This window comes from Echinops telfairi, unplaced genomic scaffold, assembly GCF_000313985.2.
Source record: "Echinops telfairi isolate 266 unplaced genomic scaffold, ASM31398v2 ScPeMD7_7420;HRSCAF=8458, whole genome shotgun sequence".
NCBI classification, from domain to species: Eukaryota; Metazoa; Chordata; class Mammalia; order Afrosoricida; family Tenrecidae; genus Echinops; species Echinops telfairi.
In genome coordinates, this window is record NW_022111320.1 from 25475925 (window position 1) to 25487929 (window position 12005).

Below are 12005 nucleotides of genomic sequence, written 5' to 3' on the forward strand. Positions count from 1 at the left end.
GATGACCGTGCGCCCCTTCAGGGAAATGTCCACATTCTCTGGAATGTCGACAGTCTGGTTGCTGAGAATGGTCTTCATTCTCGCAGTAGATGCGGCAAAGAGCTGTTTTGTTTTTGTGACAAAATATCTACTCCCCAGCTTTTCTCATCAGATCATCTGTTTTCTTCTCTAGATCTCTTCTCATATATATACATATATATACACACACACAGTATCTTGAATATGCATGATTTTGTCTACTGATGGATGGTAAGACTAACTATGTTGTACAGTCTCTGAGAAATAGGAAGTAGAGGATGCTGCTGGGGCCTTGTTGTTGATAGTTGAATTATTTTTTGGAGTATTTTTGGTAGATATGTGACCTAATAGCTGACTCTTCTCAAAGGCAATAGACATCTCCCGTGGAGATGCCCTAAAATACTAAGCAGTATTGTTAGTTGGATGATGAAATAACCTGATCCTGTTGCCTTGGTAACTGTTCTATTGTCTGTTGTAGATCAGACAAGATGCAATGTGTGGATCTTAGACGGAGATCTGTATCACAAAGGCCTCCTCAAGTTTTCGCTGGAAGCCATTTCTCTGAAGGACACTCTGGTGATGCTGGCTGTTGATCTGTCAAAGCCTTGGACTGCTTTGGATTCTTTACAGAAATGGGCAAGTGTTGTTAGAGAGCATATTGACAAATTGAAAATTCCTCCTGAAGAAATGAAAGAAATGGAACAAAAGTGTGAGTAATTGAGACACATTAATAGATTTAAAACACAAAATTCCTTTACTGACAACATCAATCATTAGGATTCTTTAACTATGAATGAGGTTTAATGAAGGAAACAAGTGACTAATATTTAAAACAATATAGTTTTATATTAGAAATGTATATGTAATGGCAGACTCTTTAGTAGAGCTGCTCTTTCTCCTGGCCTGAAAGCTGCCTGTGTCCCTCTTGGAAAGTTGGTTTTTAGTGAACAAAAACTTGCACCTTTTCTTTAGCTTATTAACCTTGTCAAAGTATGTCAGATAAAACATAACATAAAAATGCTGAGTTTTGTGCTTTACAGGGTACACATATGTGTATATGAATATTTTAGATAGATTTTTATTTCAGAGAACATTTATATTTTGTTTTGTAATCTATTGTAATCATTTTCTTTAGGTATTTAAACATACCACTACTTTTGGTAATTACATTACAAGGTACACATTTTGTATGTGCCTGTGTGAATTGGAAATCTTCAGGGAAATTATGAAAATGATACGGATCCTTTTTAACAGATTATAAGTCAGTCACATTTCTAAATTTAGTGTTCATTTGCCAGTGTTGTCTTACTTAAAAATAAATACTACAGATGAAATGTTACTACTATTTGTTATTAGCTGGCAATAACTTTTAGGTAAAAATTGAGATTTATAGGGATTATATATGTAAGGAAGTCTTAAATCATTGGAAAAAATGTCTAACTACTTTAAATCTATGCCTTTCTTTCCCTCCTAGCCACTGTTTGTGGCTGTTGCCCTGTATTTATATCTAAGTTTATACTAGCCCACACCCAGGCATGGTCCTTGGACCATCAGCGCCATCAGTATTGGAGGGGAATCCGTCAGACGTGTAAATTCATAGGCCTCACCCCAGACTGCTGAGTCAGAAACTCTTGATGGGGATTTAACAGATTCTGGTGTGTGGTGAAATTTGAAGACCCCTGGTAGATTTCAGTCTCTGATAAGAAGGTAGTAGTTGGCAGAGCTGTCTAGGGTGCATATGTGCCTCTGTGTTCTGGAGGAACCAGGTTCAGCTGCTCAGGATTCCCTCTCTTCTTTAACTGCATGTAAACTTAGGATAGATTTCCCCCACATGAACCAGTCTTCATATTCCAAAGAGGCCCTCACTCATGTCTACTCCCTTCCCTTTGTGTTCAGTCTGGGTAGATTGGAGAAACAAATCCAGGGAGACTTGTCATGTGTACAAGAGAGAGTTTTATATCAAAGAGTAATTGTACATTAAGAAAACATGCCAGCCCAGCCCAGATCGTCCATAAGTCCAATATTAGCCCATATGTCCAGTACTAGTCCATAAATTCTTTAGACTCACGCAGTCATGCAATAATGCTAAATGCAGGAAGACCACAGGCCAGTGGGTGGTGGAAGAAGCATCTCAGTGCTGCAGGGGTCTCCACATGTCCCCTACAGCTCCCAGGGCTCTGACTGAATCAGCGTCGCTCCATCAGGCTTGTCAGTAATGTCCCAGGGAGTGAGCCTGTGTCAAGCCTCCAGCGAGCTACTTATTTCCTTAGCGCCTCCAAATGAGGTCATCAAGCTGCTACCTGATTCACAGGCTAAACTCCACTCTTACATTCTTTAAGTCTCAAATGGAGACAACAGATTATGTAACTAACACATCCTCTTTAGTTCTGAATTGGAATCACTCTGATTTTCCTGGGCTGGTTGTTTTGTCGTTGTTTTTTTCTCCTCTTAACATTATTATTTTCTTAAAACAAATAGTTTTAGAAAACGTAGGTGTTTTTTTTAAAATGACTCTAATATTCCCTCATGTACTTTTTTTTTTTAACATTTTATTAGGGGCTCATACAATATGACTAGTCCTGTGTAGTTACTGCTGTACATGTAGCACTGATGATTTCCTTAATTCTCAGAAAGTGATGACTGGTGCAAAGTGTATGGGAGATTATTCATACACTCGTCTTTTTTTTCTTTAGTGGCAATTTTGCAAATAAGTTCTAAAATTTTATCAGTATCAGTAATGGTAATATATTATTAATTCCTTCCAGGGTTATAAAAGAACACGACCCAAAATTGAGCCTTGGTACAAAGGAGACCTGGATAAAGTATTCTTCTAATCTCAAACTTATCCAGGACTGTCTTTTACATTATAGACTATTATTAAATTATTGTTGATGTTGTTATTATTGGAGGCTTTTGTCACACATATCTTCTTTTACCTATTCACTGGCCTTTTTGGATAGGAGAAGAAGGTAGAGAGAAAAATAGATGGTGACTTGCCCAAAATATTTTGCCCAGACTGAACTGCGCATAGGTAAAACCATGCTCTTTGGAGCCCCCTAGTGCTGTCCTGGGCTTCCTAATACATACATAACGTGAGTCTGGTGTTCGCTTATGTACTTGCCTTTTCAATAGGTTTCTCAAACCCTTTCTCTTCTGTTTTACCAAAAATAAGTATGAAGTCTAGTAAGATGTATGGCAGATAAATCTAAGTGATTAAATAAAGCACCTTCTCAACTATGTATTAAATTATTTGATTTTCAGTGATTAGAGACTTCCAAGAATACGTAGAGCCAGGAGAAGATTTCCCGGCTTCTCCTCAGAGAAGAAATACTGCGTCACAGGAGGACAAAGATGACAGTGTGGTTTTACCTCTGGGTGCGGATACGCTTACACATAACTTGGGCATTCCAGTACTAGTAGTTTGCACAAAGGTTCGTTTGCTTCCTAGAAATCTACCAGGAGAATGACTTTTTGTTTTCTGGCTGTGTGTGTGTGTGTGTGTGTGTGTGTGTCTCTAGCCTAACACATTAGTTTCATAGAGAATTAAAGAAAAAATTAATAGTTTAAATTTGGAGTGTTAGTCACATGTTGGTCATATGATCTTAATTATAATTTTGGGGAAAGAGAATGTTACTTCAAAAACTTGTTATTCAACATTTACATAACAAAATATTTACTCTTTTAACCATATTGCATATGCAATTAAATGATATCAATTAAGTTCATGCTGAAGACTTATCATGCTATACATTTCCTTTAAGATTGTGATTATCACGATTCTGCTAACTTTCCTGTCGTTGCGTACACTTTGTAATAAAAACTCATTTCCTTTATACAATTTGCTTTTCATCTTCTGACTGCGAGGTCCTATGATTTTACTGTTTATAACTCAAGGAATATTTAAGAAAATGACAGGCCATAAATCCTCTTGAGATCTAAAATTATAATTGTTTTTTGTAACATCTAAAATTTGTACATATAAGTTAAAAGATGTTACGGAATTTATTCTCTTTTAAAATGTAAATGCTTCAAAAACATTTAATTAACAAAAGAATGGGGGAGCATTAATAAAATGTGTAAGTTAAAATGTATTATCAGCCTTTAAACTGGTAGTTCTGGTTTAATTCTTATTTTTACCTTTTCTATATAACTATAGGGTGAGTTGAAAAGTATTGCTACTAACGTTCCAGATCATACAGGCACAGGTTTTTTCCAAACACGTCTCTGATGTGTGGGAGGTTGTAGACAATTTCTCTCAGTAATTTACTTGTCTTAGGCTTGTTAGGATGCCTCCAAAAAAAAGTCCAATCCAAACAGTGGCTTTCTTCCATGAGAATCTGCTGGACCATTTAATTCAAGGCCGAGAGCTTAGGTCAGAAAGTATAGTAACTATTTGGGTGGGGATCCCAAAGGGAGGGTAATCCTGATAGCTTTTCTAAAAGGACCCAGAATGATCACAGGAACTTAATAAGTTTTAAGAAAATTGAGAACTGTATTGATGAGAAAAAGGCCAATAAAGTTGCACTGAGGAATTGGATTCTATCATGACAGTGTACCTGTTCATTCTCGAAGGGTAGCCAGCACTGTCCCATGAGAGCTTCATTGGGAAACTGGGATATAGCCCACAGCCCTGACCATACCCCTCTACTCTTCTTTTTCCCAAAATGCAAAGAACATGTAAACGGAACATGATTTGAGTTTATAAAGGATGTCAAACTGCTGCTTCGATGTAATGTAAATTGAAGAGCTCAGAATTCTTCAGGGGAGAGTTAGAGAGATGGAAACACTGCCTTTAGAAGCTGCACAGGCCCAGATGAAGGACATGCCAAGAAATAGTAGCTTCACATTTTGATATTTTTGTCTAGTAAAGATTTTTCTATTTTGTAACAATATGTCTTGATTTACCTTTGTATTTCTGAGTTCATATTATGAGTGATTACATGCCCGATGTGTATTCTGAAAGTGTTAACTGGTTTATACCTTATGAGAATTGAGCATCATAAAAACATATAAAAGCAAAAAAAAACACCACCATAAAAGCACAACTAAAAATACTTAGAAAGGAAATCAGTGCTTAATATTCTAAGTTCTATTTTTCAGTTGCCCCATCTCACAATTAACTTTTACCATCTTTTTATTAGAGTTAATCTTGTGTTATTCTTTTTAATTATCTTAACAGTGTGATGCCATTAGTGTATTGGAGAAAGAACATGACTACAGAGATGAGCATTTTGACTTCATTCAGTCACATATCCGGAAGTTTTGTTTACAGTGTATCCTTTTAATACAGTGGTACTATGTACCTTACTTGATCGGGGTTTTTTAAGCAAAGGAATTAAATTGATGGGCGGTAAGAAATTCTTTGAATGTTTTTTCTCCTGCCTCTGTTTAGAAATTTCATTTTAAATCCCAGTTTTTCATTTTAGTTTTCAAGTGATTTATATATGCATGGATGTTTTTAGATACAAAACAAGTAACAAAGTCTTTTTAAAATTTGTTTAAAGTACTTATGTGTCTAAAAATTATCGGTCTTTTGTGGAAATGCTAATAAGTTGTTCTTACAAGCATATCTGAATAGAATGCTATATATTCACTTATTGAGGGGTGGGGAAGAGTAAGATTAATCTTGATGTTTGTTTGTTATTTTTAATATACTTTGTTGTCATTTCCACACAGAGTTTAACATAATGGTTTCAAAATCGGACTGTACATCAGAATTTCTGATCTAACCTGAAGTAGAATATTACAAGATGAGGCTGTAGAATCTGGGTTTTTTTTAATGGTTAGATGGTTTTAATGATCTCAAGGATTGAAAGTCTGCTATACGGAATCTTGGTTAATCTAGGTTATAAGAATTAGCTGAGCCAGTCACTAGCATAGCAAGGTGAAAATGAATGCTATTAAGAGAATTTACTGTTGAAAACTTAGACACAGTTTGAGTGTGCGCCCACCCATTTCTCTTGGATCTGATATTTTACAATTTGATTCCCCAACCAAAGCTTTTGAGTTAAAAAGTGATTAAATTATGAGTGGATAGTAATAATTGATACACTTTTTTTTTTTTTAACAAGGACTCATGGGAAAATTCCATTATCTCTTTTTTTTCTCCATTATCTCTTAATTGCATTTTCCATAGAACTCTTCTGTAATGTACAGATCATCTTTATTAATGGGTATTCAATTCAAGCATTTAATAGAAAGCCTAGCCAAAATAAGATAGACACTTAGTACTGGTATTTCCCCTTTCCACTTTTTCCTTCTGTTTGTTCTATCCATAAGCTTTTTCTTCCTACAAAACATAATGGTTGAGTTGAGTTAAAGGGTAGTAGTCTTTAATTAAAAAAATTTGTTTTTAAGTGACCATAGATGCCTGTGACCTTTTAGTGACCTATGAAGGTACAAGTATGGAAGGGTATCCAGGAAGAACATTGTCTGTTACAGATCTTAAGTGCCAGTTGATTTTAAAGTATCCAAAAATGTGAGAAGTCTACAATTTAATGGACAGTTTCAATTGCAATGTAAAATTTTCAGCTATTGAAATCTTGCAAATGATCATAAATCAGTTATAGAGAAGATCATTAATGAAAAGCTTGCACAATTACTACTTAAGATTATAATGTTTGTGTCCATCAAGCTTTATTCTAAGGTAAGGAGTGCCTAAAAATGGCATTTTGGGATTCTTAAACTCTAGGCCAGTCCCAGGAAATATGAGGATGCCAAGTAAAGTTCTTAGACCACACACCGTTTTCCTTTAGCCTAAGCCACCTTCTCTTGTGGACCATGGCCCATTCTAGAACATGGTCTTCAGTCTGTGGCCATAAGCTCTGACAGACTACATTGTCTTACAGCACTCACTGGTACAGGCCCCGGGCCTTTGTGGATAAAAGATCAAAGTTAGGAGCTGTTGTAATGAGCGCACCTTCACGTGAGGCTGTTTATCTCACCTTTTTGTCACTCCTGGAAGGCTTGTTCCTCTGCCCTCTGCAGTGGGTCTCCTCGGTTTTGTCTCCAGAGTCCCAGTCCCTTAGATCTGTGAAAACTACAAGAGGCATTCATACACCATTTTTTGTTGAAAATGCAACTAAGCGGGCAAGAAGTGTAGGGTAAATACATTTTTTTTAAAAAACAGTTATTTGTGTACTTTAAATATAGAAGGGATAGCAATGTCAATGTTAATAAATGTACCTTTACTTTCTTGGCTTAATGAGACTTTCACTCTCGTAAGGTAAATAGATTAGGTAAAGATTGTTTTATATGCATTTTAATTCTTAAGTAGTTTATAGTTTTGAAATTCCCTATTATAAAATAACTTTAGAAGTTGTTTTTGAAACTAGAATACATGTAGATGTACATCTTAATTAAGCTCAGAGCACAGAACTTTGTGGTGTCTGTCCATGAAGCTATCTGAAATTTCCTTTAACTAATGATATTATTCAGATGGTGCAGCACTTATTTACACTTCAGTAAAAGAAAACAAAAATATAGATTTAGTATATAAATATATTGTTCAGAAACTCTATGGATTTCCGTATAAGATTCCTGCTGTTGTTGTGGAAAAAGATGCAGTATTTATGTAAGTATAATCTTCAGTGTATTATTTGATCATGCACTGATGCTAATTTTGGCCAATCATCATTTTCGGTTTTAAGGTGGGACCAGTAGAATTTCCATGTTGAGTATGTGAGAAACTGTTCATAGATGGCTTTATGTATAAACTGCTTTGATCTGTTTACTTTGCCTCTTAGATTTACTAATTGTGTGAACCTTTTTAAAAGACCTTTGCTAATGTAGTTAAACTCTCTATTGAGTGCATATTATCAGTGTATTATATCTACTCATTCTTTAATTGTCTGAATGACCCAATGTGTGATCTACATTGCTTTTTAAAAGCTACATGAATAAAATTTGGAGGTAATAATTATTGCTCCCTCACCCCCCCCCCAAAAAAGCATTACAATGACATTTTTGTATCAGGAAGATTGATGACCATTTTAAGTACATAATAAGCAAAACTTGAGAATTTGCAGAAGCTGTTTCATTTTCCGTGCTTCATCAAATTGCCCTTTACATGTGTGATGCTTTTTTTCATGATTCATCGACGTGTTCTTTACGTGTATGAACTGGGTGAAAGAATAGATGTATAAATACTTTAGCGTTTATTGTATGCATTTCTTTCCAGTCCAGCAGGTTGGGATAATGATAAGAAAATAGGAATATTACATGAAAATTTTCAGACATTGAAAGCAGAAGATAATTTTGAAGACATCATAACTAAGCCCCCTGTCCGAAAGGTAAAACTTTTACTATGTAGTCTGTATATTTAGGCTTTTAGATTGAGAGGGAACTTCATAGCTTTGAAATAAAAAGGACCTCCTTGCCTTATACTTTCAATCAGGAGGGTTTCTAAGTGTAATTTGGTTAGTTCTAATAGACTGGACTGTTCACATGAAGGACTTTTTGTGTGTTTGCAAAATAAAACTATTCAGTAGCTGAAATATTACTTGGCCTTTAGTATAGTATTTATATTAGCAAAATGGTTGTGCAGATTCCATAGTCTTCTGTTCTAACCCGAAGCAGACCTATTCCCGTGGTGTTGGTTCTGATTCCCATTGACCCTGTGGGGAGGGACTGTGTTAGGGCAGCCACCTCTCTCTTTCTCAAGAGCGTCTGGTAGGTTGAGTGTACAGCCAGGAGCTTAGCCCAATTCATAACAATAGCAAAATGACAGTTATGAAGTAGCAACAAAAATAATGTTATGGTTGGGGGGTCACCACAATATGAGGAACGGTATGAAAGGGTCGCAGCATTAGGAAAGTTGTGAACCACTGCTCTAATAAGAACCCAAAAGACTAAATCCATTGCCTCTGAGTCAATTCCAACTCATAGTAGCCCTATTTCGGGTTTCTGAGACTGCAAATCTTTAGAGGAGCAGACAGCCTCATCTTTTAAAATAGTGCCTTAGAAATCATGACTGTGTGGCTATTCAACAGTTGGAACATCTAAAATCTGAGGTTTCCAACCGAAAGCTCAGCCAGAGATCAAGAAAGCATCGGCAGAAGCGTTTTCTTGGCTTCTCTTTACTGAGCCAGCCTTCGGATCATCTCCATGGTCATTAGTTACTCATAGTAGCTTCACAGCTTTCCCAGAAATTCCAGTTTCCTGTACTTAATTATTAGTCTTGACTGTGATATCCCATTCTCGTGAATATGAAACTTGGGCCAACAAACTGTTCCTCCTTCATCTTTCTTGATTTCGTGGTGAGCTGTATGTGATGACCTGTAGTTGTAGGTGTTTCTGAAACATTATATAAACATGAGTATTTGTGGTTAACACTCCTCACTGGCTCACTTTTAATTTGGACATGTGATTCAGCGAAAAATAGTTTTGATATAAGATGTTATAAGATTCTTAGGAATCTAAACATTCATAGCATGGTACCTGTCCTTTGTTGGTATGCAAAGGGCTTTGACAAAGTTTATGGAGAAATAAAATGAAAAGTTAATGGGATTTTCCCACAAACTTTCTAAAGCTCATTTCTATAATTAATAAGTAAGTCATATGAAAACCAATTGTTAAATTTTATGTAGATATTTGAGTATCCACTCACACTGTTGTAGGAACCAGTCCATGTCCCGACGACCGTCAGATGGTGACAGGTGCTATGAAAGTAAAGCAGTGGAGAAAGCTGTAACCAGTGCAGTGCAGTAAGGGATAAGAGACAGAGTTAGTGTATTGTGGGGCCTTCTCCTTAGACTGCAGTGAACACTGCATGGATTTCATTCCAAGTAAAAATGGGAAGCTATTGGAGAGTTTGAGCAGAGGAGTGGGATAATCTTATTACCATTAAAAAGGATCACATTGAAGAAGTCCTAGTGATACAATATTTAAGTATTTAACTTAACTGAAAGGGTAGCGGTTCTGAGCCCCAGCCCTGTCTGAGAAACCTGGTGACTGTTTCCATAAGGAGTACAGCAGAGAAAACCCTATGGGGTAAACCTATTCTGCCACTTAAAGCCACTGTCAGTTGCGATTGACCTGACAATGGCCATCAACAGTTGATGGCCTAACATATCCAATGCCATAGAAAATCAAAGTAATAAAAACTGGAGTGAGAAAAACCTAAACATCTCTGGGTACTGGGAATTAAAAATAGACTGAGGAGTACATTGTTCAGCAACAGTAGAAGCAGGAGGCATTTGTAATTCCATTTTCCTAATTGTTCAGAATATAGAAGAGCTATTATTTGGCTACTGATATTTACATATTTATGCGGGTTTTTACAAAACTGAGATAAAGCACCCAATTGTTTAACAAATCTTACAAGTGATATTAATATCCCTCTGGCCTAAGTTATGCTCTTCAATACTGTAGTTGCTAGCCACATGTATCTTTAAAATGCAAATAAAAATAAAAATAGTTGTACAAGTTACATTTCAGGTGCTCAAACACCAGTGGTGGCTTGTGGCTATGCTTGTGCCCAGTACAGACAGCATGTTTGTATCCTTACAGAAAGCTGTTGGGCAGCTCTGCTGTGGGGCTTGGCTTGACAGTTCACCTATGTGGATATACTCTAACTCACTGCCAGGGAGTTGATGCTTAAGCGACCCTATAGGACAGAGTAGAACTGCCCTTATGAGTTTCCAAGACTAACTGTTACAGTCTTGGAAGTAGAAAGCCCCATCTTTCTTCCCTTAGAGCAGCTAGCTGGTGGTTTTGAACTCTGCTGACCTTGTGGATCGCAGCCCAACTTGTAACCACTAACCACCAGGGTTCATGTATATGTAAATGTTCGGGGGGTTGAAGTGTTTTTTAATGAGTATACTCTAGAGAGAAATTACTTGGTTTAGCATAATATATTAAACTTACTCAAGTATGCATTATTTATTTCAGTTTGTGCATGAGAAGGAAATCGTAGCTGAAGATGACCAAGTGTTTCTTATGAAGCTACAGGTATGAATTTGCATCAGAAACAAAAATCGCTGGTGCATAAACTGTACTTACAGGTTTTCTTTAAAAATACAACAGCACATGCTATGAATATCTAACTAGAATTCTTTTTTCCCCTCCTCAGTCCCTTTTAGCAAAACAACCACCAACTGCAGCTGGAAGACCTGTGGTCAGTATTAAAGAATGTGACAGAACTATTTTAAATGCTGAGCATTTTAGGGGTTTTTCTCCCTTTAAATATATACATAGTTCATATGCCTGTGCTTTAATATAAACTTTAGCTCAGAATTCTGGAATCTGTTTGGTGAGATTGAAAATGATAAGCTTCGTTTTCTTTTTAGATAACTTAAGTCATGTAATGATCTATTTTGCAAATAATATGTTATTTACTGTGGTGAGCCCTTCATGTTTTGTGAGGATTTGTAAACACAAGTCCTCAACAGCCCCACAAGCCCTCAACAGCCCCACAAGCAGGTATTATTAGCCCCATTTATAGATTGGGAAATAGAGGCTGTAAAGGTGGTTGTGTATAATCTGAGATTATACAACTCTGGATTGGAAACTAGATTTGACACCGAAGCATATGTTTTCAATCATAACTCTTTCATACGATCCTCCCAATGTGTCAAGCACATTTGCTCATATGCTGCCATCATCATTTTCAAAGCATTCTCTTCCCACTTGAGCCCCTGATACCAGCTCCCCATTTCTTCCCCTGCCCTTCCTCCCTCCAGAACCCTTGATAAGTTATAGATTATTTTTTCCATATCTTCCATCATCCTCTGTTGCCCCTCACCCACTTTTCCATTATTCGTACCCCTGGGAGGGAGTTCTAGGTTGACCCTTGTGATCGATTCCCCCTTTCTCCCCCCACTTTCTCCTAATCCTCCTGGTATCTCTACTTTCCTTGTTAGCCCTGAGGGGTTTATCTATCCTGGATACCCTGTGTTGCGGGCTCTTAATCCATAGCAGTGTGCATGCTCTGGTCTAATCTGATTTGTAAGGTAGAATTGAGGTCATGATAGTAGGGTGAGGGAAGT

The 12005-nt window shown here is 36.8% G+C and overlaps 1 protein-coding gene across 1 annotated transcript in view; it reads left to right on the plus strand.

Moving 5' to 3' along the window:
• DYNC1LI1 (dynein cytoplasmic 1 light intermediate chain 1) overlaps positions 1–12005 on the plus strand; it is a 38467-nt gene that overhangs the window by 18642 nt on the left and 7820 nt on the right. Inside the window, exons 3-9 of the mRNA XM_004704050.4 lie at positions 497–727; positions 3280–3449; positions 5198–5291; positions 7456–7591; positions 8198–8309; positions 10909–10968; positions 11090–11134. Coding sequence (XP_004704107.4) covers positions 497–727; positions 3280–3449; positions 5198–5291; positions 7456–7591; positions 8198–8309; positions 10909–10968; positions 11090–11134 — 848 coding nt within the window. The remainder of the gene's footprint in view (positions 1–496; positions 728–3279; positions 3450–5197; positions 5292–7455; positions 7592–8197; positions 8310–10908; positions 10969–11089; positions 11135–12005) is intronic.